At 38.8% G+C, this 24730-nt stretch overlaps 1 protein-coding gene across 2 annotated transcripts in view; it reads right to left on the bottom strand.

Annotated features, from left to right (window-relative positions):
* Positions 1-872: 872 nt before the first annotated feature.
* LOC112651218 (chondroitin sulfate proteoglycan 4-like) overlaps positions 873-24730 on the bottom strand; it is a 67964-nt gene continuing 44106 nt past the window's right edge. For both annotated transcript variants that reach the window (XM_025434203.3, XM_025434204.3), the window contains 2 exons: positions 14476-14659; positions 873-13593 (listed from right to left, as the gene is read on the bottom strand). In XM_025434203.3, coding sequence (XP_025289988.3) covers positions 11546-13593; positions 14476-14659 — 2232 coding nt within the window. In that variant the 3' untranslated portion in view covers positions 873-11545. The remainder of the gene's footprint in view (positions 13594-14475; positions 14660-24730) is intronic.

The raw sequence follows: 24730 nt of genomic DNA, 5'->3' as shown, positions 1-24730 counted from the left end.
ATACTGGAAAAATTGAAAAGGAGACATTAGTGGAAAAGCTGGTGAAATCCAAATGAAGTATGTAGCTTAGATAATAATGCCATACCCAATGGTAGTTTCTTAATTTTGATAAATGTATCACGGTTATATAAAATATTAACATAAGGAGAAGCTGGACGAGGGTACATGAGGATTCTCTGTAACTTTTTTTGAAAATTTATAATTATTTAAGTTAAAAAAAAAAGAGAAGAGAAGTTCACTGAATCTCCAGGAGCACCAGAGGACCAGTTATGGTGGCTACAGAGCCAGGAACTGTTGCCAGACCCACAGTGTTTGGCCCAAAGAACTGGACCAACAAAGACTATGTAACCCATGCTGGGCGCAGACACTACAGGCTTCACCACCAACACCACAAACTGGGCCCTTATCTGTCATCACTGCCTTCGAAACTAGATGTCACTTCTGCTACCATCATGTGTCACAGTGTGTTAAGCAGGAAAGCTGGTGGACTTGGGACAGCCCCTGCTTCCTCCCAGTGGTGGCTATGTTTGCATGCTAGCTGCAGGAAGGTTGGGACTTGAGTATCTGACATTTCAGCTTCTGTATCTGGAAGAGAGAGCTCTACCTCAAAAAATAGGAGATTTCCCAGTCATAAGTATGCTTAGCAGCCAGAAAGAAGGATAAATGTCCATTAAGGGACTGAGATCTTCTAACTGGAGTGATCAGACAAGGCTTTTTGGAGGAAGAAGAAGGTAGACAGGCAGTATTGTAGTGAAATCAGATTTGGAATAAAATTAAACAGCATTCAGCACTCAGCCCTGTAGTGGAGGTGAGATTCTGATAAACAGAAATTCATCATTCTCACAAAAAGGTTATGTTGAACAAACAGTACATAAAGTATAAGAAGAAAACAACTTTATTTTTGTCTTTCACTGACCCTTTCAATCAACTATGCGGGTCCATGTCTACTATGTTTTCAGTCAGGTAGGGGAAGTTCTCAGGAATTTTCTAGTCACTCTTGGGTCATACACACAATTCTAGGGTCATTTCAAGTCACAAATTACAATTTCAGATTAGCATTAAAATGTCAGCCTTATATATTAGTCAAAATTTCAAATTTGCTTCTAAGTTGAGCCTTCTTCCCCTCCTCTGATTTGGGCCTCAAGTCAAGGAAGAAAAGGGTAGCTCTTCTCTCACATTTCTTCTTCTGGCTAATCAGGTTTCAGCCTCTCCAGGAAACATTCCTACTTACCTGTAAAGTTAGAATTTGTAATCTCTGTTTTTGCACAAGCTTAAAGTGACTTTTCTCATGAGCTTTGACATGGCTCTTCAAAGATTTTTGAAGATCTCTTAACTGCAATTCCTTGGCAGGGCAAAATGCAAGTGTTCTCTGGCTGGTCACTTCCTTTCCCCCCTCATTTTCTAGAAATCTAGGAGTTCCTCAGCTTCTCTCTCTGCTTAAGTCTTAAGTCTCTACGCCACCCTCTTAATTGGCCCTAAGATGACCTTATGCCAGCTTGCTCTCTGGATCCACTTCTAGTCACTCATTATTGACCTGACAGACTCTGGAAGGGCTCACCTCCCTCCTGTCATGGGTACCTCTTCATTGTATCATCAAAACAACTGTTTCATTGAATCTCCAGGAACAACTCACACTTTAGACTATTCTGTGCTCCTCAGGTGCAGGGAACATATATTAAGCTCAATGTAGATCTCTTGAAGCCCCTTTCCCTAAGCTTAAGTTAAAAGTTCAGACACTTCCATCTCTTTTCTTAAAGGAAGAAAAAGGGTAGGACTCATGACAAAAACAAAACAAAACAACACACAAAAACAAACAAACAAACAAAACAACAGCTCTAAAATTCTTCTTTACCTGTTTCCAATTCCTGACTCTTCCACCCAGAATGTGGAGGAGGAGTTTAAGAGTCATCTGGCCTGTTTTCTGTCATTTCTTTTGAAAATATTTTAGCATAGCAAAGCCTTTTACATCCAGCTGTGGCATCTCTTGACTTGATGCTTTTGTCAAATCTTCCCTTTTAACATCCTGTGATGCTAGGATATCCATCTTCAAAGCAAACAAAGCTTGTATGATCCCTCCGGCTCTTCCCGCTTGCTGGAACGACCTAAACCTCAACAATCATCTCGGGTGAGCTGGGATAGGGCCAGCAGCAGACATAGCCTCCTAAGGTGGAACAATGCATGGTCAACTTCTCCAGTATAGTTCTAGTGGATTTTCCTGTCCCAGAGGCCTACTCAAATGCCAGTTATCTTTCCAAATATGATCTGTGCACAAAACCAAGATGAAATATTTCTGCTTCTCTTCACAGGTTCAAACATTTCAAATGCCCCAACTCATTCTATTTCTATTCCACAATAAAGCCAACCTAGGGTACCTGGTTGGCTCAATCGGTTAAGCATCTGCCTTCAGGTCACGTCATGATCCCAAGGTCCTGGGATTGAGTCCTGCACCAGGCTCCTTATTCAGTGGGGAATCTGCTTTTCCCTCTTCCCTTGCCCCTCCTCCAGCTTGTGCTCTCTCTCACTCCCCTCTTTTTCAAATAAATAAATAAAATCTTAAAAAAAAAAAAAAAAACTTCCCAGATTAAACTTGTTTGATTTCCATTCAATATACATTCTTCTGTTTGAGCTCATTCCCCTGAAATGAGAAGCTTATAACAAGAGTGCTAACAGGATGCAAAATCTTCAAAAAACATTAGCAAACTGAATCCAGCAATATATATAAAAGATTATATACTATGACCAAGCAAGATTGGTTGGTTAAATATCTAAAAAAAAAAAAATCAATTAATGTAATATATCATACCAGTAGAATAAAATACAGAACCACATGATCATCTCAATAGATTCAGGAAAAAAATTTGACAAAACTCAATTCCCTTCCTGATGAAAACACTCAACAAACTAAGAACAGAAGGAGATGTCCTTAACCTGATAAAAGGCATCAACAAAAAAACCTACAATTAGCAATAACCTAATGACAAGACAGTGAAGCTTTCTCCCTAAGATCAAGAACAAGACAAGGAAGTCCACTCACACCACTCCTATTCAACATTGTACTGGAGATTCTAGCAGGGGTAATTAGGAAAGAAAATGAAATAAAAAGGATCTAGTTTAGAAAGGAGGAAATAAAACTATCTGTATTTGCAACTGAAATAATCTTGTATATAGAAAATCCTGAAGAATCCACTAAGAAACAAAATAAAAATGCTGCTACAAACTTGCAGGTTACAAAATCAATATACAAAGATCAGTCGTATTTCTGCACACTAGCAGTAAACAAAACAAAAATTAAGAAAATAATTCAGTTTACAATAGCATCACCAAGAACAAAATATTTAGAAATAAATTTAACAAAAGAAGTGCACGACTTGTACACTGAAAACAACAAAACATTATTAGGGGAAAATTTTTTAAAAGACCTAAATAAATGAAAAGACATCCCATATTCATGGACCAGAAGACTCACCATTGCTCAACCATAAAATTAACAAAATCTCATCATTTGCAATGACATAGATGGACCTAGGGGGTATAATGCTAAATAAAATAAGTCAGTCAGAGAAAGACAAATGCCATGTAATTTCACTCATATGTGGAATTTAAGAAACAAAACAAATGAAGAAAGGAAAAAAGAGACAAACCAAAAAATAGACTCTAAAATACAGAGAACAAACTGATGGTTGCCAGATGGAAGGTAGGTGAAATAGCTGATGGGAATTAAAGAATATGCATATCATGATGAGCACTGAGTAATGTATAGAATTGTTGAATCACAGTATTGTACACCTGCAACTAATACAACACTGTATGTTAACTATACTGAAAATAAATAAATGAATGAATAATTTTTTAAAAAAGATACAGTAGTCCTCAAATTTATCTACAGATTCAATGCAATCTCTTTCAAAATCTTTGCTGCCTTCTTTGCAGAAATTGACAAGCTGATTTTAAAGTTTGTATGGAAATTAAAGGAGCCCAGAACAGCCAAAGCTATCTTGAGAAAGAAGAACAAGGCTGGAGAACTCACTTCCCAATTTCAAAAGTTACTGCAAAGTTACAGTAATCAAAATAAAGTGGTACTGGTATGACTGTGTGTGTGTGTGTGTGTGTGTATACACACACACACATATTACATGTAATATATATGACATATATGTGATATATAATACATATATAGATAATCAATGGAATAGAATTGACAGCACAGAAATAATTTCTCACATTTATGGTCAACTCATTTTTGATACAAGAGTAAAGACAATTAAATGGGAGAAAGAACAGTCTTTTCAACAAACAGTCTTGGGACAACTAATTAGCCACACACAATAGAACGATCTTAGGCTCCTACTTCATACCATAGACACCATATATTAAAATTAACTTAAAATGAATCAAAGAGAGAATTTTAAGACCTAAAGCTATAAAGTCTTAAAAGAAAGTGGAGACCTACATTTTTATGACTTTGGATTAGGAGTTGGTTTCTTAGATACAAGACCAAAAATACAAGCAACAAGAGAAAAAAATAGATAGACATCACAATTAAAATGATCTGTGTTTTATAGGACATCAACAAAAAAGTGAAAGGACAACCCACAAAATGGGAGAAAAATTTTGAGTATCATATCTGACAAGGATTACTTTCCATGATATGTAAATAACTCTTACAGCAAATAACTCAATTTTTAAGATGGACAAAGGATCTCAATAGATGTTTCCTTTCACTCATATGAATAATGTAAGAAATAGAAATAGTGAAAGGGACCATAAAGGAAGGAGGGAACTGAGTGAGGAAAAATTAGAGAGCAAGACAAACCATGAGAGACTCCTGACTCTGGGAAACAAACAAAGGGTTGTAGAAACGGAGGTGGGTGGGGGGATGGGGTAACTGGGTGACAGGCATTAAGGAGAGGAGGTGATGTGATGATCTTCAGATGACATTCAGTATAAATGAATGTTATACTACATGTTGGCAAATTGAATTTAAATGTAAAAAATAGACATTTCTTTAAAGAAGATGTACAAATGGCCATGTACATGATTGCACAGCTCCATGAAAATACTAAAAACTATTGAATTGTATATTCTGAGTAGATTATTTGGTATGTAAATAATATTTCAATAAAGCCTTACCAAAACAAACGCTGAGGTAGTCTTTACTTTGAGGAGCCATGAGCAGTGCTGAAATGAAATGCAGAAGACCATTTCTCAAATATTACAAAATGCAGTAAATTTGGTCTTGCTAAAAGTTGTGGTTAATGAGTTATTGTTTTTTAAACCCAACACAACCAGCAGAGAACCTACAATGAAGCGTGAGATTTTTAACTAGATGGTGGTTTGGTAAAGCCCTGGCTCCTCTTTGGTTGATCCCAAAACAGCCTCTGGTTAGGGTCTGCCACTACTACAAGGCCTCCTGGCTCCCAGCAGACAGCAGTGTCCCAGTAGACCTGGGCTGTGTGACCAAAGGGATCCCACTGGGTGCAGGCCTCAAGGTAAGTAACCCAGAATTAACTGAACCATGAGGCAGTGGACCCCTAGCAGTAGGGCTCATAGTCCCAGGGCACATGATACAAGGAGAATTAGATTTTAGCCTATTGTCCTAGCCTGGGTTTCCTTTACTGCAAAGGCTCATCTGTGAGTGGGAACAGGAGCAAGGGTTAATACATAGGGAGGAAGAATGTTCACACACCCATGTGATTTGTCTTGATTTGTCTTTAATCTTTAGGACATTCTGAGAAGCCTCACAGAATGCATCTTAGAACTGTTTACCCCTGGGTTGAAAAAAAGAAGTATTTATTCCTCAGCTTCTCTTTGCTGCTGGGTAAGGGCAGTAAGTGGGGAAGTAACTCTCCCACTTCTGGGTTGTGCAAGCACAGGTTCCCACAGGCATGGGGACAGAGGGACTTGGGGAACACTGTACATTCATTGGCAGCTGTACATATGCTCAGAACTGGTAGCCACAGTCGTAGCTGGAGGAAGAAGCCAAATTGAGAGAATTTGAAGCAATGCTTAAGAGATGTCTGATGCAATCATCCACTAGGTTCTGTGACATCTCAGGATCAGCTACAGAATTAGCAGGGCCCAGTGAGGCATAAAAATGTGGGCGCTTTGTTAAAAAATTATTGGAATTTCAAGATGGTTACAGCAGAGCCTTAAGCCAAGCCCAGAGTGCTCCTGAGCCCTGTGTGGCTGCACTGGTTGCATATGCCCAGGAGCTGGCCTTGTCTGGACTCTTAAATAGCAAGTTACTCCTCATCCCCATGCCTCACCTCACCTCACCTCACACACACAGACACACAGACACACAGACACACACACATCCCAGGGACACCTGACCACATCTTCCGAAGAAACACCAACATCGAGGAGCTCTCTTCCCTGTCTCTCCGTCAGCTCTGGCCACGTAACTATAAGTGAAGCCTCAATGGGGGTTCGTGACTCTGCTGGTGTGTGCTGAGTTTTTCCAAGCCATGGTCAAATCTGGGCAAAGGAGAAAATTTTTCATAAAGCTGTTTATTTTTTTCCCATAAAGTTCTTTATTATAAGACTTTGTCCTTAAGAAATGAAATTATAGTGATGGTAAATAGGACTTTTTATTTTGGTAAGATATGATATTAATATTTTTAAGTGGCAATCCTTGTCTTGGACTTAAAAAGAAAATCACTGGTCTATGAATGACTGAGAATAATGTGATGGGAGGTGGGAGAAGGGATATAGGTTTAAAATCAAAGGCCTAATTGATGTAGGGTTTTGAACCTGTTGGGACAGGAAGGGAACAAAGCAGGGTTTTTCATCATAAGTTCAGAACCCCATATAAGATAGAGAACCATCAAAACCTCTGAGATCCGGGCTGCCCTTGCAAGTGTTCCTGACATGCTCTTTCTTTCATCCATTTTCTTGCCAAAGCTCCATTCAAGGATGAAGGGGAAAGATTCCCTGCCCAGTGGAACATGAGCATTTGGGAAGCTCCTCTAAAGAATATGTCATCTATCCTTAAATCATCCACTGAAATTCTACTACCAGTAACCTGCTGCTTTGGGTAGAATATGAATAGCCTCTGGTTTACTTAAGTGATTTAATGCACTAGTTCTTTAATTAATTAATTAATTAATTAAAAGATTTACTTATTTTTAAAAAATTTTTTTTTAGATTTACTTATTTTAGAGAGAGAAAAAGCATGAGTGGGAGAGGCAGAGAGAGAGGGACAAGCAGACTCCATTCTGAGTTTGGAGCCTGATGTAGAGCTCAATCTCACAACCCTTAGGATCATGACGTGAAGCTGAAGCCAAGAGTTTGAGGCCTCAACTTGCCACTGAGGCACCCTTTAAAGAACCCATTAATTCTTTTAAAATGCATTAAAACTGTAGGTAAGACAATTTTTTGTGGCAGTTAGTATAGTGCCTGATGCACTGAGAATATTGTACAAAGATGAAGATGAATGATGACAATGGTGATGATGATGATGATGAAGATGATGATATTAACATCACTAAATCCTAACAAAACCCAAACAGGTAGGTAGGTGCTAATATTATCCTCAATTTTTGGCCAAGGAAACTGAAATTCAGAGATGCTGAATATGTTACTCAAAGCCACACCGCTTAGAAGCCGAGAGCCAGGGTCCAAAGCAGATGCAGTGTCACTGGGCCTGGTGGGGCACCTAGAGAGACAGATGGTACCAAGTGGTGCTTAGTGGGTCAGAAAGCTCCCTCATTTCTCACTATACTGCTGGATGGGCAGTACTGGCTTAAAAGCGCTTCAAGTGAAAACACAAAGCCCTTTCTTGACCTCTAGTTCTTTTTGTACATCTTTTCCTATACCATCCTCTCTACTGGCACTCCTTATGTGATTCTGGAAGAACCTACTAGAGGAAACAGACCAGAAAGATTCTTTCAGGACCACATCTTGCATCTTCAGTATCTAGGAACAGTATCTAGTACTGCTCACATACAGTAGGTGCCTAATAAATGTTGGCCAATCGTTATGAGAATGTAGCCTCTTCCAGGCCTCTGTCAAGCAGCCAGTGGTGTTCTTCAGCTTCCAAGCCAAAGGTTCCATCATTGAGTATGCCTCACAGTAGACCCCATGCCCACTTTCAACCCGACATCTGTCCCTATACATGGCCAACATCAAACTCATTATTGATAACAATGCTACTGAAAGATACAAGAGGTGCATAGCACAGTCCCATTGTCAAACTTGGGGAATATCATCTGATTTTTTCCATCACCTTCCATTACCTACACCCACCCTCCAAATGTGTCTACTACAATCCTGGAAATCTGAAAAACCAGAGAGTAGGGATAGCACCTGTCCCACACCACCTAATTAATGAAGGACTCTAAGGAAGCGCACCAGGTGTTTGACCAGGGTCCCTGAAAGATTAGAATTTGTCAATGCCTACAGATATGGAAAAGTGTTAGACCCTTCACTCCCAGCCCATCCCAAGGTATACCTTCTTTTAAGCAAAAATCAGCCATTCTTCTGACATTAACCTTTGGTATCCACTTATTAATGGTCTGGCCACCTGTTAAGTGGTACTGAATTCATTATGACAGAGACTATGCAGTTGTAGCTCTGTGTATGGGAGAAACCATTTCAAACTGATTTTCAATTCCCAAAACTTTAATTTTCAACACTAAACAAGGATTTGCCAAAGCTTTTTGTTTAGTTTTATATTTGAGCCAGCACCAAAAGGTAGGCATTTTTTTTAATTGAATCCATCTGTAAATCAGAAGAATATTCTAGATGTTCTGGAAGAAAACTTTCCAAGTTCTATATTAATTACTCAACTAATTACTGAGTTTTGACATCTGGATCTCATGCTGATGTTCCCGCTCTAGCACACACACTCACAATGTGCATTATCATTTCAAAGCATCAGTGTCTGTTTCATTCCAACACGGACACTAATTTTATTTGTATAAAGTTGCAGAATTAAAAGGAAAAGAGAAGGGGAAATTGGACTTTTTTGTTTGGCCAGGCTGGTAATCTTAACTTCACAGATCTTATAGTCAAAGCAAGGAAGAGGCCAACATGGTCATAGAGCCAACTATATCTGGCTCTTCCACAAAGAACAGGCATTCTCCTTGCCCAGCTAAGAAAAAACAAAATCCGCTTACTGGATGCAAAGATGTTCCTTAACCTTACCTTTCTGCGTGCAGACTCAAGTACACACTGCTATTCTGTTCCTTCAGAATACTCTGCTGCTTAGAACAAGCTTAAGAATAATTTTGAGTTGCATAGTGATCAAATCAACCTTGGGTTAAGATTCTCAGTCCTCCTCCTTTCTAAAAGGGTCAAGTATGAAAACACTTAAAAGGGGCTACATATAACTCAGGAATACAGAAAGACAGGAGAAAATCACTTTAGGGAGAAGAGAAGTTTTCTTTAGTACCAGCTGTCCATAGCGTTAGAGCCAGGGATCTAATACATGGGTAGTTATTTCTAGGCCCAAGTATGCTATGCTTTCATATATTCTGTAGATTATGAAGTCTGTTTCCACAAAGAGCAGTTAAAACTGGGTTGGGACAGAAAAGCAACCTAGAGGAGCAGAAAAGGGAAAGGATGAGAAAAAATTCTTGTCCACATGGAACATATCAGAGGCATTCGACTTCTGGGGACCCTTTGACCTCAACCTCATCTTTACCTTTGTAAATATCCTACCTCCCTTCTTTTATTGTCTCCTGATGTATTCCACCTGTTAGTACAAGGTAAAACCTTTTCCTTTATCAAGGAATATAAAGAAATGAGTCTTCCCTCCAGTTTTGTTTGTTGGATGCCAACTACACCTGTTGTGAAAACCAAAAATGTCTTCAGACCCTGCCAAATGGCCCCCTTCCAGGGGCAATTCTTCCTTCCACCCTAGAAACACTAGCCACTGGTTTTTAGAAAATCATTAAAATATGAAAAGGAGACATTAAAGTAGACATCCATTTGAAAGATCAAAATTCTTATTTCCCAAGTATTTCATATTTGAAGACTATTTTAGCAAATCCTATTGTAACTATATGGTGGGCTCATCCACTGATCTCTGACATAGCAGAATCTTCTCCCAGCCCCAGGAGAGATCATTAGTCATGAGAATTCCATTCCCTTTTGCCCATTTCCCCATTCTAGATTGAGACATAAAAGGGGGAAATGTTTGAGAAGGCCTCCCCTTATAAGATTAAATAATAATAATAATAAATAAGATCCTCTCTAAAAAAAAAAGTCTTTCATATCTGTTTTTTTTTTTTCCCCACTAGAGTGTCTGTCTTGAATGTGATGGTACTGCTAGGAACATTAGCAGTCCCTCATAATCCCAAGGAACTAAGCAAAAAAAAAAAAAGAAATGCACAACAGCTTGAGGAAGGTAGGGCAGAAGGAACAAAAGGGCTTCAGTCCTTGATGACATCTTTGAACCACTGAATCAGCCTTGGAATGCCCACCTCAGGCTGCTTATTAGCTGAAATAATTCAACACTTTTATTGCTTAGCCAAATCAATAGTTGCAAACTGTGATTTATGGGTCAAATGCAGGAACTAGGAATTGTTTTTTATATTTTTAAAAGGTTGTTAAGAAATAAAGGTTGTTAAAAATAAACAAATGGGACCCTCAAAGTCTAAAATATTTACTACGTGGCCCTGCATGGATAAAGTTTGCCAATCCCCAATCTAAACCATTCATAATGTCTTGTGATTTGCAACCCAAAGCACTCTTAACTAATATTAGTTCTGGTATCTTCATTTTACAACTATAGAAACTGAAGCTTGAATCTGCCAATAGTAGGCTCAACCAGAGAAGTCAAATACAAATTTGCCATTTTTTTCAATTCATTGTAAAGTTAAGCCAAATTGAGGCATCACAAAACATTTAACAGGCTTTTCTATTCATTAAGGTTTCAAATCATGAATCATATTTGTACTACACATGTGTTTTTGCAAATCAGAATAGACAAAGCCTCTTGAGGAAACACAATATGTTCAGTGAATGCTTTCAAAGGGAGTCAGATTGTCCTACTATCTAGAGCACCAAGGCATTTCCTGCCATGGGAAGTCAAGTCTAGAGACTCCACGGAGGAAAAGACATTACAGAAATACACAAGAAGCAAAGTTGCTGATTTGATAAGTTACCTTTTCTGCTTGCTGATACAATTCCTATATTTTCTTGCTGACTCACTTAGAGAGAGTGAATCCTTACTGAAAAATATTCAAAGCCTTCCACCATTAATTCTAGCACCCAAGTTAATACTGCTGCTCCTAGTTGGACCATCATGTTTGGTAGCACCTTGATAAAGGGTTCAAAAATTCACAAAATCTTATACTCAGAGTCAGGTCCAGAAGGAGGCAAAGTTCATTGTGGAGAGCCCATAAGATGAGTGTTGTATGAGTTACAATAAACACTCGTCCACCTCTAGCCATGGGGCCATAACTGAGCACTGAGTGACTGGCAGGGCAAGACTTTTCTCAGTTGATCCAACCAACATCTTTGCCTTTGTATCACATCCCAACATTTCTGTGCCTATCCCAGTACAGTAAGTGGTCAATCAAGGACAAGAGCACTTAGTCTACACCCAATACTGGTTGTGCTTCAGTGTTGGGTTGGTTTGTCGGCAGAGGTTGACCATATCAGGATCCAGATTCATCCATGTCTCCCAAGGAGCACATTTCTCCACTGGCTCAGTAGCTGGAGAAGCCATTTGCTCACTTTGTGGGTCCCTGAAAAGACTGACTGGGGGACTGCTGGAGCTTTTTAGAAGGGGTGTCACTGTGACAGTGGGTACAGTTATGCTCCTTTCTGGCCTAGGACTTGGGGTTGTAGGTTCCAGACTGGTCTGGGGCTTGATAAGAGGTTTTGTCTTTTCTACCTTCTGGCCCAGCAGCCAGACACACAAGGCCACTGCAGTTACTATCAGCAGGAAGACCACCATAGCCAAGGGTACAATGACCATTAGAGGATAACTATTCTCCCTGGGCTCGGTGGGTGCCCCAGGACTGGCACTGGTGGTGTCTGGTGGCCAAATGACCCTGGTTAGAGAAGTCTTGCCATCCAGAGTAGGCTCTTCACCATGGTGTTGTCCCCATGGATCTGCTTCCTGCTGCATGGTCTGGGTCAGCTTCCCCAGAGTTTCTGTCTTTGCTGTGGGTCCTGAGGAAACCACGGGCTTCTCTTGAGAATGATCTGAAGTCACAAGATTATCTGCAGTAGCCAATAAAGAAACATCAGGGGTAAAGGTTTGCAGACAGAGGGGGTCAGGTGGCACTATGGTGAAGGGAAGATAACCTATTGCTGGCTGTACATGGTCTGCCTTGAGCAAGAAGGTGAAGGAGTCATTTAGCATATTGATGCCTGTTAGGTTGGCATATGGATGAAGCATCAACAACCCTTGGTTAATGTCGCTCTGAGTGAATAGAGTAGTGTTTTCTATTGCCATGCCTTGGCCTACTCTTCGTACAAGTCTTCCATGAGCAGGGGATGCTATCACTTCAAATTTGGGATCACTGTTAGTCCTATTAGCAAGCTCAGTAGCATCAAGGTCCTTTCTTTTCAGATGATAAACCTCTCTGTTGGTAACTGTCAAGTTTGACATAACGCACAGTAAAGGCTGCACTCTGATGTTCAGCATTTGTCCAGTCAAGTTGCTTTCTGATGTAAATAGTGAGAAATATAGCTGGTCCTCTGAGGCAGTGAGATTTGTCATATGGTAAAAGAGTCTCCCTGAATACAGATCTTCCTGCCCAAAGCTGATGACCTTCTGGTTTTCAACGAGCAGATGCCCATGTTGGAGGGGCCATGTCATCTTGTAAGTGATTTGGGGGCTTCTCCCATTGGTCGTTGCTGACAAGTGAATATTGGTGATGGGGACAGTTGTCTGGCCTTGTGGGAGAAGTAGGTCAGTGAGGTTCACAAGGGTGATGGAGATGGGAATGACATCCAGGTGGAAGAGCTTATAGAGTGGGCGGTGTTGGCCATCGGTCACACTAAAGTAAAACACACCCGAGGATGGGCTTCCATCTTGTACAAACCATACCTGAGAGTTATCAATGTCGGCTTGCGTGAAATGGTGAATAGGTATGTCTGGATGGTGAGCCATTGCCAAAAAGCCATTATTAGGACTACGGATGATCATATATCTGATCTCCTCTGGAGGGCTGTCTAGATCTTCCACTCTTAGGTTTTCAGGTCCTACAACCAACCTATTTCCCTGCAGAACTTTCAACCGAAGCCCTTTTGTCTTTATTTCTGGTGCCTGGTCATTAACAGGAGAGATAGTGATGTTAAACATCTCTTCAAGGAAGTCAGTCTCCGGCTTGGTGATGGACTTGCTCTTTTGTTTTGGCCAAACGGCAAAAGTAAAATTATCAGCCAGTGATTCAGAGTCATCATGAAGGTATATGATTCCAAATTTATTAACTATATACTGGGAGAAATTGGGTTTTCCTTTGGTAATATTCCTCTCTCCAACGATAATGGTTCCATGATGAGGAAGAGATATAACCTGGAACCAGATTTCATAGGAAGATCGCTGAGATTTGGGCAACTTCAGTAAGAGGTTGGAAGCATCTAAATTAGATTGGTCAATGAGAACTTTGCCTCCCTCCTTGACAAAAGCTCCTGTAAAAGTGTAAATACAAAGAACAAAGTGGCATTTCATTAGAACTTTGGGATGACACCTATAAAGCTCTTTCTCTCTCAAATTTCCATATCCCAATGAATTACTATAAACGTCTTGGTTGGGATCCCTGGGTGGCGCAGCGGTTTGGCGCCTGCCTTTGGCCCAGGGCGCGATCCTGGAGACCCGGGATCGAATCCCACATCGGGCTTCCGGTGCATGGAGCCTGCTTCTCCCTCTGCCTGTGTCTCTGCCTCTCTCTCTCTCTCATTCTGTGACTATCATAAATAAATAAAAATTAAAAAAAAAATAAAAAAAAAATAAACGTCTTGGTTGTTCAAGGACCTGAATTAGCACTGTTACACACCCACAGCATATAACAAATTATATTTTAAGTATACATATCCTAACTATTAAATCAATATTTCAGGCAAGAGCATTTCAAAATCCTGAGATTCATCCATAGAATGTTAATTTCTTAACTTATCTACTACTGGACTTTCTCTTGCCATGGAAACAGGTGCAGCTTTCAATATCCCTTTTCATGAAGGAACTTGACTTATTTGTTATTTTCATTTTCTATAGGTGGTTTTCAGTCATAGGCATGGTAAAGTCTCCAAGTGAAATTCTTTAGAGCTAATTTTTCATCTTTCCCCCAATTACTACTATTAAAGCTTATGAGAGGAAAGCGAAGAGGCCCAGAGAAAGAGCACATGTAAAGAAATAAATTTTATAACCAAATAAGTTTTATTTCAAAGGTTGATATCGTGGCATTGTTATGATATCGTGGCATTTCCAATTAATCAAGGAATACTTACTTCCAAATTGTCCCTACTTTAATAATTATAGATAAGCCACTGACCCATGTCTTTTGGTGGCTTTACCTGTATTTGCAAGCAGACGACTCTGCCGACCTGGTTCTGTAACTTCATATGAAATAGTAATATGAAACTCCTCAGGACTTAGAGCTGCTGGTGGAGAGGATGTCGTAAACGTGAAAGAGTCTTCTGCAGTCCAGCCAGTGTTTTCACGGTCCACATGTTGGTATAATATGACCTGTTCACTGACCTGTATAGACAGGAAGAAAAATCAGCCCCTGGCTTCAGGGATAATATGAGGACAACATGTATCCTAACTGAAGAAGATACAAGTCTTTTCAGGGTTTATTCTCATGCCCAAATTGTGCACATATCTATGCAAACACAAGAACACTAACAATGTGGTAACTTAAGTTTGTCAAACTTCAGTGTTCTATTGCAAAAATAGTTTATTTATCAGAGAAAGAAAAGCACATTGATTTTGAGATGATGAAGGCTATGGTACGTATATTTTAGAAAGTATATAATGAACCTTCATTTGCCTGTCTGATAATTTTAAAAACTATCAACTTATAACCAATCCTATTTCATATAATACTCCTACCCACATTCTGCTCAACAGCTTATTTTAAAGCCAACCAAACACCATTTTATCTGTAAATGTTATAGTAAATACTGACAAAGATGGCTCTTTTTAAAAAAAGACTTTATTTATTTATGAGAGACACAGAGAGAGAGGTGGAGACATAAACAGAGGGAGACAAAATAAATAAATAAATAGAAGGAGGAGCAGGTCCCCTGTGGGGAGCCTGATGTGGGACTCTATACCAGGACCCTGGGATTATGACCTAAACTGATGCTCAACCACTGAGCCACCTAGATGCTCCAAAGATGGCTCTTTTAAAAATATAATCACAATATCATTATCACATATAAATATTATCAATAATTACTTAATATCATCAAATATCCAATTAGTGTTTAAGTATCTCTGATGACCTAGTATATGTGAGGGTTTTTTGTTTGTTTGTTTGTTTGTTTTTGACATAGTTGCTTTGTTTGAGTCAGGATCTTTAGAAGTCCCCATGTCACATTTGTTTGATGCTTCTCATAGGTGTCTCTTAGTCTGTAGGTTCCCTTTCTCTGATTTTTTTCTTGTGATTTATTTATTGAAGATATTGGGTCATTTGTCTTATAGAGCTTCCTATATTCTAGATTTTGCTGCTTCAATCCCAATGGTATTGTTTAACATGTTCCTCTGTCCTCTATATTTCCAATACACCAGGAGTTAAATTTAGAAATGTAATAAGAATCAGATTTAGGTTTTTGTTAAAAATGTTTTTCAGGTTATATTATATATTTCCTCTGCATCTCATTGCAAGGCTGCTCCTTTTTTGAAAATGTTAGGATTAATAGGTGAATTCGAATTCTGCCACATTGATCCATCTATTTTTAAGTTCCCCATCACCCTTATCATCTGATAGTTTTACAGAGTCATTGAGATGACTGCTTAAGTTCCTTATTTTTTGCAGTGGCAAGGCATTGATATTTTTAATCATTCCTTCTTCATTCTTTTCTGGAATCCTTCTACAAAGAAGAATTTTCCCTCATCAGCTATTTGGCTAAACTGAAGTACAGTGTATGCAGAAAAGACAGGATAAGTACTTGATTCTTTCTCTTTATACTAATTTTTGGAAAAATGAGTCCCCTGGTTCCATGATCAAAATATACCCATTGGTTTTTGTTTTGTTTGTTTTGGGATCATTATAATCTTATGAGTTTTAGCATATGATGTATTTCATTCCATTGCAGTTGTTATTCTCACTGATGTTCAAATTTCCCCATCTTGCTTAGGGCATTTTTCAAGATTTAATCTAAGTCCCTGATGTCTCTTGCCAATGAATGTCTTTTCTAGCTCAACTGATGGAGATGGGCTTCACCCAGTATTTTTTTGTCCAGATACCATATGAGTAGTCCTTTCTCTAACAACTGTGATTGAAAGTTCTCAATCTCGAACCACAGAAGGGAAGGCTAGAGAAAAAAATATCTAATCTTTTCATTCCTGTAGGTCACATCTTTTTCTGACCTGCCTTCTATTATAGTATCTGAACTTACAGGTAGGTTTCTTCAAGGTATCTGTGTCCATGTCAAAAATGCCTAGAATAAATTATCATATAATTTACAGAGCAGTTGAGTCTATTTCATCAGTCAGTATTTGGAAATATTGTATTAACTAACAAAAGTTTGGTGATGTATCACTCTGGCTCAATACTGGTACAATGGATAAGCCTAGAATCAGAGTTCTAGAAAAGCTTCTGGTCTAGTGAGCTTTACAAAATATGAGCTTCCTATTTCCACAGTGTCCAAAAGCTGTTGGCAAGTTTTTTGTTCCTTTCCTATTCGAGCGTAAGGCAAGGAAATGCTGTCATTTGGGGATTTTAAATGGGAAGAAGAAAATATCGTTTCTCAACATTTCTTCATAAAGAAGCAAGGTCATTCATAAAAAATTGGTTTCCCCAAAGATAATTTCTGGTACTGACTAGTAACTTTATGCTCTAGAAGTTTCTGGGAAATAAGTCAGTTTTATTTAGCAGTTATACTATTTCTATTCTCAGCTGAAGATTTACAATAAAATATTCATCATAAATGTATTCCTCTTCCTAGAAATAAATAACTGTGCCATGGATTTTGGATTGGAGAATGGTTTCCAAAGGTTCCCATTCTGCTTGAGAGAGGCATAATATTATAAGACAAGAGACATCCAGCTTCTTAATATTAAAATAACATAGTCTACTGATTAAAAGGAAAAATTTTCTTGAAAGCAGCCATTCTTGTCCTTTGCTTCTTTGGGTTAAGTAAAAATTAACTTCTCTGAAAAATATAAGTTATTGGAATAATCTAAGGATCTTCTGATGTCTACAGGATGAATAGTAATTGTCTCAGGGAAAGAATGCTTCTCAAAGATGAGAACAGTTGAGATGAAAGTCAGAAATCTGAAGGAAATTAATTGGAAAGGAGCCCTGATCATAGCTGTGTACTTTGGAAGACTTCTGAAAGAGAGGTCTGCTATAAGTTCTGTTTTTGAAGTCATTACAAAAGTGAGAAATTGTGAATACCTTATTGACTCATTTTATGCTGGAGAGTGAGAGAATCAAATTAGAATCATCTTGAGTGTCTGAGCTTCAAGACTAAACAGTACATAATTGAAAGTGCTGAGCTAGAAGCAAAAGGGAATGAGTGTGTCTGTGGAATGTCAACTTGGCAGCCATGCCCTGAAGGAGCTTTGAGGTGAATAGAGTCTTTAATGTTTAAAGAAAGAGAGCTTTAAGAATCAGGTTCTAGGGGCACTTGGGTGGCTCCATCAGTTGAGCATCTTTTTTTTTTTTTTTTTTTTTTTTTTACATTTCAGCTCAGGTCTTAGAGTCATGAGTTTTAGCCCCAAGTGGGGCTCCATACTGGGCATGGAGCCTACTTGAAAAAAATAATAAAATAAGACCAGGTTCTAAGGTGTGTGTGTGTGTGTGTGTGTGTGTGTGTGTGTGTGTGTTTGTGTGCGTGGTGAGAGAGGGCTGATAAAGGGAGAACAAGACCAAGACTTTAAGGGAAAATGTGTAAGGTAAACCTCAGAAGAAAAGGATCTCAGACAGGATTAGGAATTTTGTTACCTCAAATAGAAAGTGGCCCTAGGAACAATTTCCAACAGCTCTGCATATTTCTACTGTATTAAATATAGATAGATAAGCCACTTACTGGATACCTGGGCTCAGAGATTATGGAGAGAGAAGAGGAGAGGTTATTATTTCCCATGGATTTAGATTAGCCCAGATATTTTCTCTTTTACAGATGGAGTCTTTTTGAATGTCATTAGATATTAAAATTTGGGGCCGCCTGGGTGGCTCAGTCAGTTAAGCGGCTGCCTTTGGCTCAGGTCATGATCTCAGAGTCCTGGGATCAATCAAGCGCCACATTAGGCTTCCTGCTTAGCAGGGAGTCTGCTTCTCCCTCTCACTCTGCCCCTCCCCTGCTTTGTGCTCTCTCTCGATCACTCTCTTAAATAAATAAATAAAATCTTTTTAAAAAGAAAATTAAATTTTGCAGAATTCCAACTAGTAAATGTGGAAGGAAAAACAGAATGAGAAAAATCACCATTTGTCATCACACCGGTAATAAATATTTCACAGGTAAGAATCCTAAAATGATTGCTTACTTTAGTTGTGATGAAAAACAGAGTAGTTAAATAGTTTCAAAGTATTCCCTCACAAAATACTTAATTGCGAAAAGGAAAATAGTAAGTTTGCCAAGGAGAAACCTGAAAGATAGCACCTGACTAAATGGAGAACATCATCAGTGACAGAGTGGAGTGAGCATCAGTGCTTCCTGACGTGAGGCTGGAGGAGAACTCAGCATCTCTCATGTCAGACCTGCCAAAATGCACAACCTGAATAAGACTGTGATGAAATGTCCAATAAAACCAAGCTGAGGAACATTCTATAAATGACTGGCCTGTTCTCCTCAAAAAATGGCCATGTCACAAAAGTCAGTGTGACTGCAGGATGCTTTCAGGTTAAAGCAGACCAATGACACCTGAAAACTAAATGCTGTTTTATGCTGTGGATTTTTTTCTTTAGGATATTCTTCTAGGGGATATTCATTGAAACAACTTGTGAAATTTGAGAAAAGGTGTTTTATAAAAAGCCAGTTCTGTGGCTTTTATGCCAGTCATTTAATCTCCCTGACCCTCCATTTCTGCACTAAAATATAGAATAACATCTCACTTGTAAATACGCATTTAACCTAATTAGTCTTTTGCCATATTAATGTTCAAAACAGCATACCCTGGGCATTTCTAAGTCTTTTAGGAAAGCATCTAAGTCCTCACTAATCAATTCCTTATTAGGACATCAGAGGATTCCAGTTAAGATGGAAGGCTATACTTATTTTTTAAAAGGATCATGGCATGAAAATATTAAGCAATTAGAAATTTCCAGAATATGCCTAATAAAATAAATCTTTTCTTATAAAACCAAGAAGTAGTTAGGCTGGAATTTTGGCACATACTCTAGAAGCTTACTTCCAGTTGCTTTGTAAATAAGTATTAGTTCACCATCCTATACTTGACATTTCAATAAATATTTGTTTAATGAATAAGCTACTTAAAAAGTGCTTTACAAAATTTAATTATAAAGTATGTTTATATCATGAAGCTGTAGGAATAAGGCAATCCAAGACATTTCTTACCCATTGATTTAACAAAAACACAACCAATACCTTTTGCTGAGCCCTAAATATGTGCCAGACACTCTGCAAGGCATTTTATGTAACTCATTTTACTTTAGGGGCCTTATTATATACACTTGACAGATTAAAAAAAACAAAAAACAAACCTGAGGTTCACAAAATGTAAATAATTCACTCATAGCCAATGAATGGGAGAGCTCAGTTTTTAATCTAGTCCCATGTAACTCCAGAATTCATGTTTTTCCTACTGCACTGCTCCTTCACTATGGAAAGCTCAATGAGATTCTAGGCAACTAAGAACTTCACGTGATTATGTGCTCCAACTTCAAGGAGTTTAGTAATGCAAAAAGTCAGTTGGTAGGTATAGCTAGGGAAGACAAATGCCATTTTGTGGTCTGGCCTGGCTAGGACACAATCAGTATTGGCCAGAGCTTGTAAGGATTCAAAGAAAGAGGTCATTTTATTTTTTTTTTTTATTTTTTTTTTATTTTTTTTTTATTATTTATTATAGTCACAGAGAGAGAGAGAGAGAGAGAGAGAGAGAGAGAGAGGCAGAGACATAGGCAGAGGGAGAAGCAGACTCCATGCACCGGGAGCCCGACGTGGGATTCGATCCTGGGTCTCCAGGATCGCACCCTGGGCCAAAGGCAGGCGCCAAACCGCTGCGCCACCCAGGGATCCCGGTCATTTTATATGCTGTATTTATTACAAAAGGAAAGTTAAAGAGAAAATGTATTGTATATTTTCTTTTATACTATTGTCATTGTATATCAGGTACAAATGTCTCATAGGACCTTAGGAAAAAGAAGGTAGATTGAGGGGGAAAGGAGCTTCCACCTGGATCAAGGCTGAAGGTAATTCCTTTCTGGCCCCAAGGTGACTGGCAGATGTCCATTTTCTTCAAGCTAAGCTTTTTAAACCTGAAGGCATTTAAAAAAATATTTTATTTATTTATTCATGAGAGACACACAGAGAGAGGCAGAGACATAGGCAGAGGGAGAAGCAGGCTCCATGAAGGAAGCCCGATGTGAGACTGGATCCCAGGACTCCAGGATCACGCTCTGAGCCAACCGCTCAACCGCTCAACCGCTGAGCCATCCAGGTGTCCCCTGAAGGCATTTTTAAAGTTTCTCATTGTTTGACTGCATGATTTTACACAAATCTCAGTGTTCTTCAGATATTTTTGTGGGGGTGGGCATGATATAGTTCTCTCTTTCTCTCTCTCTCTCTTTTTGTCAAGATAAAATTCTTAAACATTGAAATTTACAAAGAGTCATTATGAGTGCCTTGGATGAACCCAGGGGTGAAGTGGGAGCTCTGATACACCATGCTTGGTGGAGTCAGCCATGACATGGAATCTGATACTTTTTTCCCTAAAACCGTGTAGATACTATAGATCCACAAAAGTACACGTGGACAAGACTGAGCATTAAGAGAATAAAATTGTCAAATTCAGCTAAGAAAATCAGAGCATAAGTCTTTTTTACACTGATCTTTCCCATGGTGGGGCTTAAAAGTCAATCACAGCTTTGAAATTCCCACTGGAGAAGAGAGTAATCAAATTATCTTGGAGTCGGGTGAAAAAGGGAGAGAGAGACAGGGAGATAAGCAGTCCAGTCACTTGATTCTCCACAACATGATGACTTTGTTAAAGGTCCCAGTCTCTACACAGGACAATTATTGTCCAGAAGAAGCAAGGGAACCAGAGCTGGCCAGAAACTCTATCTTAGGCAGATATTATTCATGGAGAAAGGAGACTGAAGAAAGCAAAAAAATTCAGAAAGGTAAAGGCTCCATATGGGTTAACCAAAAAGTCCTATAAACTAAGATTTGGAAGACAATAAGGTCCTGTGCTCCTGAAAGATAAGTTCAGATAAATGACTCCTTTTTACATGACCTTTCTTACTTTTACCAGGACTGGTACCATCAGTACAGAAAGCAGCCGGGTCTGGAGGGTTCAAGGTTCCCTGAAGAGGTCAGAAGTCTGGGCCAGCCAGCCCAGGGAGTGATAGCTTAAAGGGTACCCAGGTATAATGCTAAATAAAGTGAAACTGGGTTAAGTCTTAGAAAAGATTCTCCTTAATGGAAATGGATAGAAAAGGTATTTTAGAAGGCCTAAGTTTCTAAATGGTGCTTCTTGGAAATCTCTTCCTAGAAATGGGCAACTGAAAACCAGGTCCAAATACTACCCATGCCCCTCCATGATGGAGTCAATCTCCACATAAAAATGCTAGATCAAAAAGCTTTTAAAGGGCCTAGCAATATAGCCATCTATAGCCCTACTCGACAGAAAAGTCCAAGTTCACATTTATATAGAAGTAAACATTGATTCTCATGGGCTTTATGCCATTACAAGCAGGGAAACCTTTAATAAAACTACCAAATGAGATCATAGAAAAGGTGATTTATTAGGAAACAGCAGGAGGTAGTACGGGGCATCTTGCTGTTTTGTAGACGGCTAAAATGCCCCCTTCCCCAATATCAGATCCAAATCCCTTGAACCTGTGAATATTACCTTCTTTATCAAAGCCTTGGCAGATCTGATTAAGGATCCTGATATTGGAAATTACCCTGGGCTATCCAGGGGGCTCTAAGTGTGATCACAGACATCCCTACCAGAGGGAGGCAGAGGGATATTCGACACAAATGAAAGAGGATAAAGGAAAGTAACTATAGAGGCAGAGATTGGAATGATAAAGGCACATACTAAGAAATGCTGGCAGCTACCAGAAGCTTCAAAAGGCAAGGAAGGAATCCCCCCTTAGAGCCTCCAGAGGGAGAACAACCCTGCTGACACCTAGACTTCAGCCTAGTGAAAATGGAGTCCCAACTTTCTGTTGCATTAAGCCACCAGTTTGTGGCAATTTATTACAGCAGCCATAGGATACTAATACAAAGAGAAAAGATAAACCGCTCTCATGGAAATGGGAATTAGTTGTACCTGCTTTTTCAAAGAAAGCCAAAAGTTCTAAGAAAAAAGAAACATTCTGGTTATTCAAACCCTTTGGGCCAGGACCCATGAGCCAAATTCCAGTCTGAACAATGACTAGGTGAGTAAGTGACAACTGAATATTTCTACACATGGAAAATATGCACATAATTCAGTGAGCTGCAATTGCAAAACCAAAATTGCCAAAATGAAACACTGGTAAGAAATGTCCAAAATGACTACTGAGTCTAGTTGCCACGGAGCTTGCTACTGAAGACACCCTAAGAAATTGAGTGGGGGGACAAGGAGGGCAAATGTGATCATTCACAAAAACACTGATCCTTCTCTGCTTAGAAAATGAAAGGGCCCAAGTTTAATGATCCCATTTGCTCTCCATTAAGTTGTAATAAATTAATTTCTATCCTATGGGAAATGTGCTTGCAATTTCTTAAAATGTCAGGGTTACCTTGAGCAATAAACTTAGACTCCAGGAGAAGAGGTAACTGGACAAAATTCACAGCGTAGAATGCATTGTATTCTTTTCTAAGTGTGGTCCTGGAAAGCTGGGTTTGTTGTGTTGCAGTAACATTAACGAAGATGGATGGTCTTCCCTCCACAATGGCACAGTGGCTTAAATGCAGTTACTGGCTTTATGGAAAAGCAAAAAGGCCAGACATCCGAAACCTCAAAACCAGAACACTTTGCTTTTTAATGATTCCAAATGATCTAAACATTCACTGGAATGGAAATCACTCAATTAGCCCTGTGCTCTACTTGGAGTGCTTTATGGAATTCAAATCATACTTTGTTCACACATTCTTTTGAAATGAATGAGAAGTCTCAAAATTGTAAAAAGTTCTCATTTCATAAAATTTGATGATTCACCTTCTCTGTGTCTGCATGTGTTTATTTATTTAGGGTATAAGATTTTCAGCACAAATTTCATGATTTAGCTTTTCCCATTTAGGGAGATGGGATATGATGGTGAGAAACAAGAACGTTACTTCACGATCTTGGTAGGTTGATGTGGGATGGTTTAAAAAATAGTGAATTTATTCTGAGATAAGAAAATATTTTGAGCTATAACATAACAAATGCATTCCTACAATTATTTTGCCAGTGTATGATATTAAGCATGATGGAGTATCTAGGTTTCTCTCACAAGCTATAACCATCTAGAGTCAATGATTTAAATGGTCATTTTTCTTTATCCATCAAAAAAAGTAAGAAAAGGTATGGGTTATGTGCAAAATGATACAATGGCTTTGCCTCCCCACTGAGGGTGGTAGAGGGCTGGAAACAATTTCATCTTTTAAGGTAAAGGTGTGAAAGCAAACTCAACCATCAACTGCCTAAAACATTCTCCCAGTTGGACACTTAGGTCATTGTCTAACTGAAATTAGAAAAATCTGAATTTAGGAAAACTGGTGTAGAATGCCAAAAAGCATTCAAAGCCATTTGATTACATGAACATGGCTGAATAGTTCCAACTCCTTCTAAAATTGAACTTGATTCCTGCCTGAGTCATATCTCTTTTCACCAACCAGACTGAAGAGGGCTGATCAGAGCACGTAGTACATGCTCAAGAAATGTCTTCGTTAAGTAATTTTGGAGAAAAGGTTTTGATTATCTTCATCACCTCCAAAGTCTGCCTCCACCACTTCTTTTATGTCCCAAATTGTTCTGGAGCTGCTGGGTAGTAAATCCAAGCCCTAATGAAATGTCAACCAGGGTTCTATTCAGACAAGAGGCCATAAAATTGCAGATTTTAGGAAAAGATTTACATTCCATTTGCATATGAAAAAGGAGAGAGGATCTGGAAATGGGGAAGCTAGGAAAATAAATAATAAGTTTCTTTCTCTTCCCAAGTCACAAGTAAAACTGCATTTTTGAACACACAAGCTAACCACAATCGGAATGTCTTCAGATTAATGTCGGTTGTACTGAATTTATTGATGATACCCTGTTTTTTTTTCCAATATAAATGCACTGCCTAAAAAAAACAAAAAAAAAATAAATGCACTGCTTTAATCTTTTCTAATTTTATTTTGACAAGAAGCACATGTTATTTTCATACTCAGAGACACACACACACACGGAAACAGTCAGAGTTAGCACTTGGTTTCTAGCTTTACAGAGTTTTCTCAGCATACT

This window comes from Canis lupus, chromosome 4 (assembly GCF_003254725.2).
Source record: "Canis lupus dingo isolate Sandy chromosome 4, ASM325472v2, whole genome shotgun sequence".
Classification (NCBI taxonomy): domain Eukaryota; kingdom Metazoa; phylum Chordata; class Mammalia; order Carnivora; family Canidae; genus Canis; species Canis lupus.
Note: the sequence above shows the minus strand (reverse complement) of the source record. Positions and strands in the feature narration are given on the sequence as shown.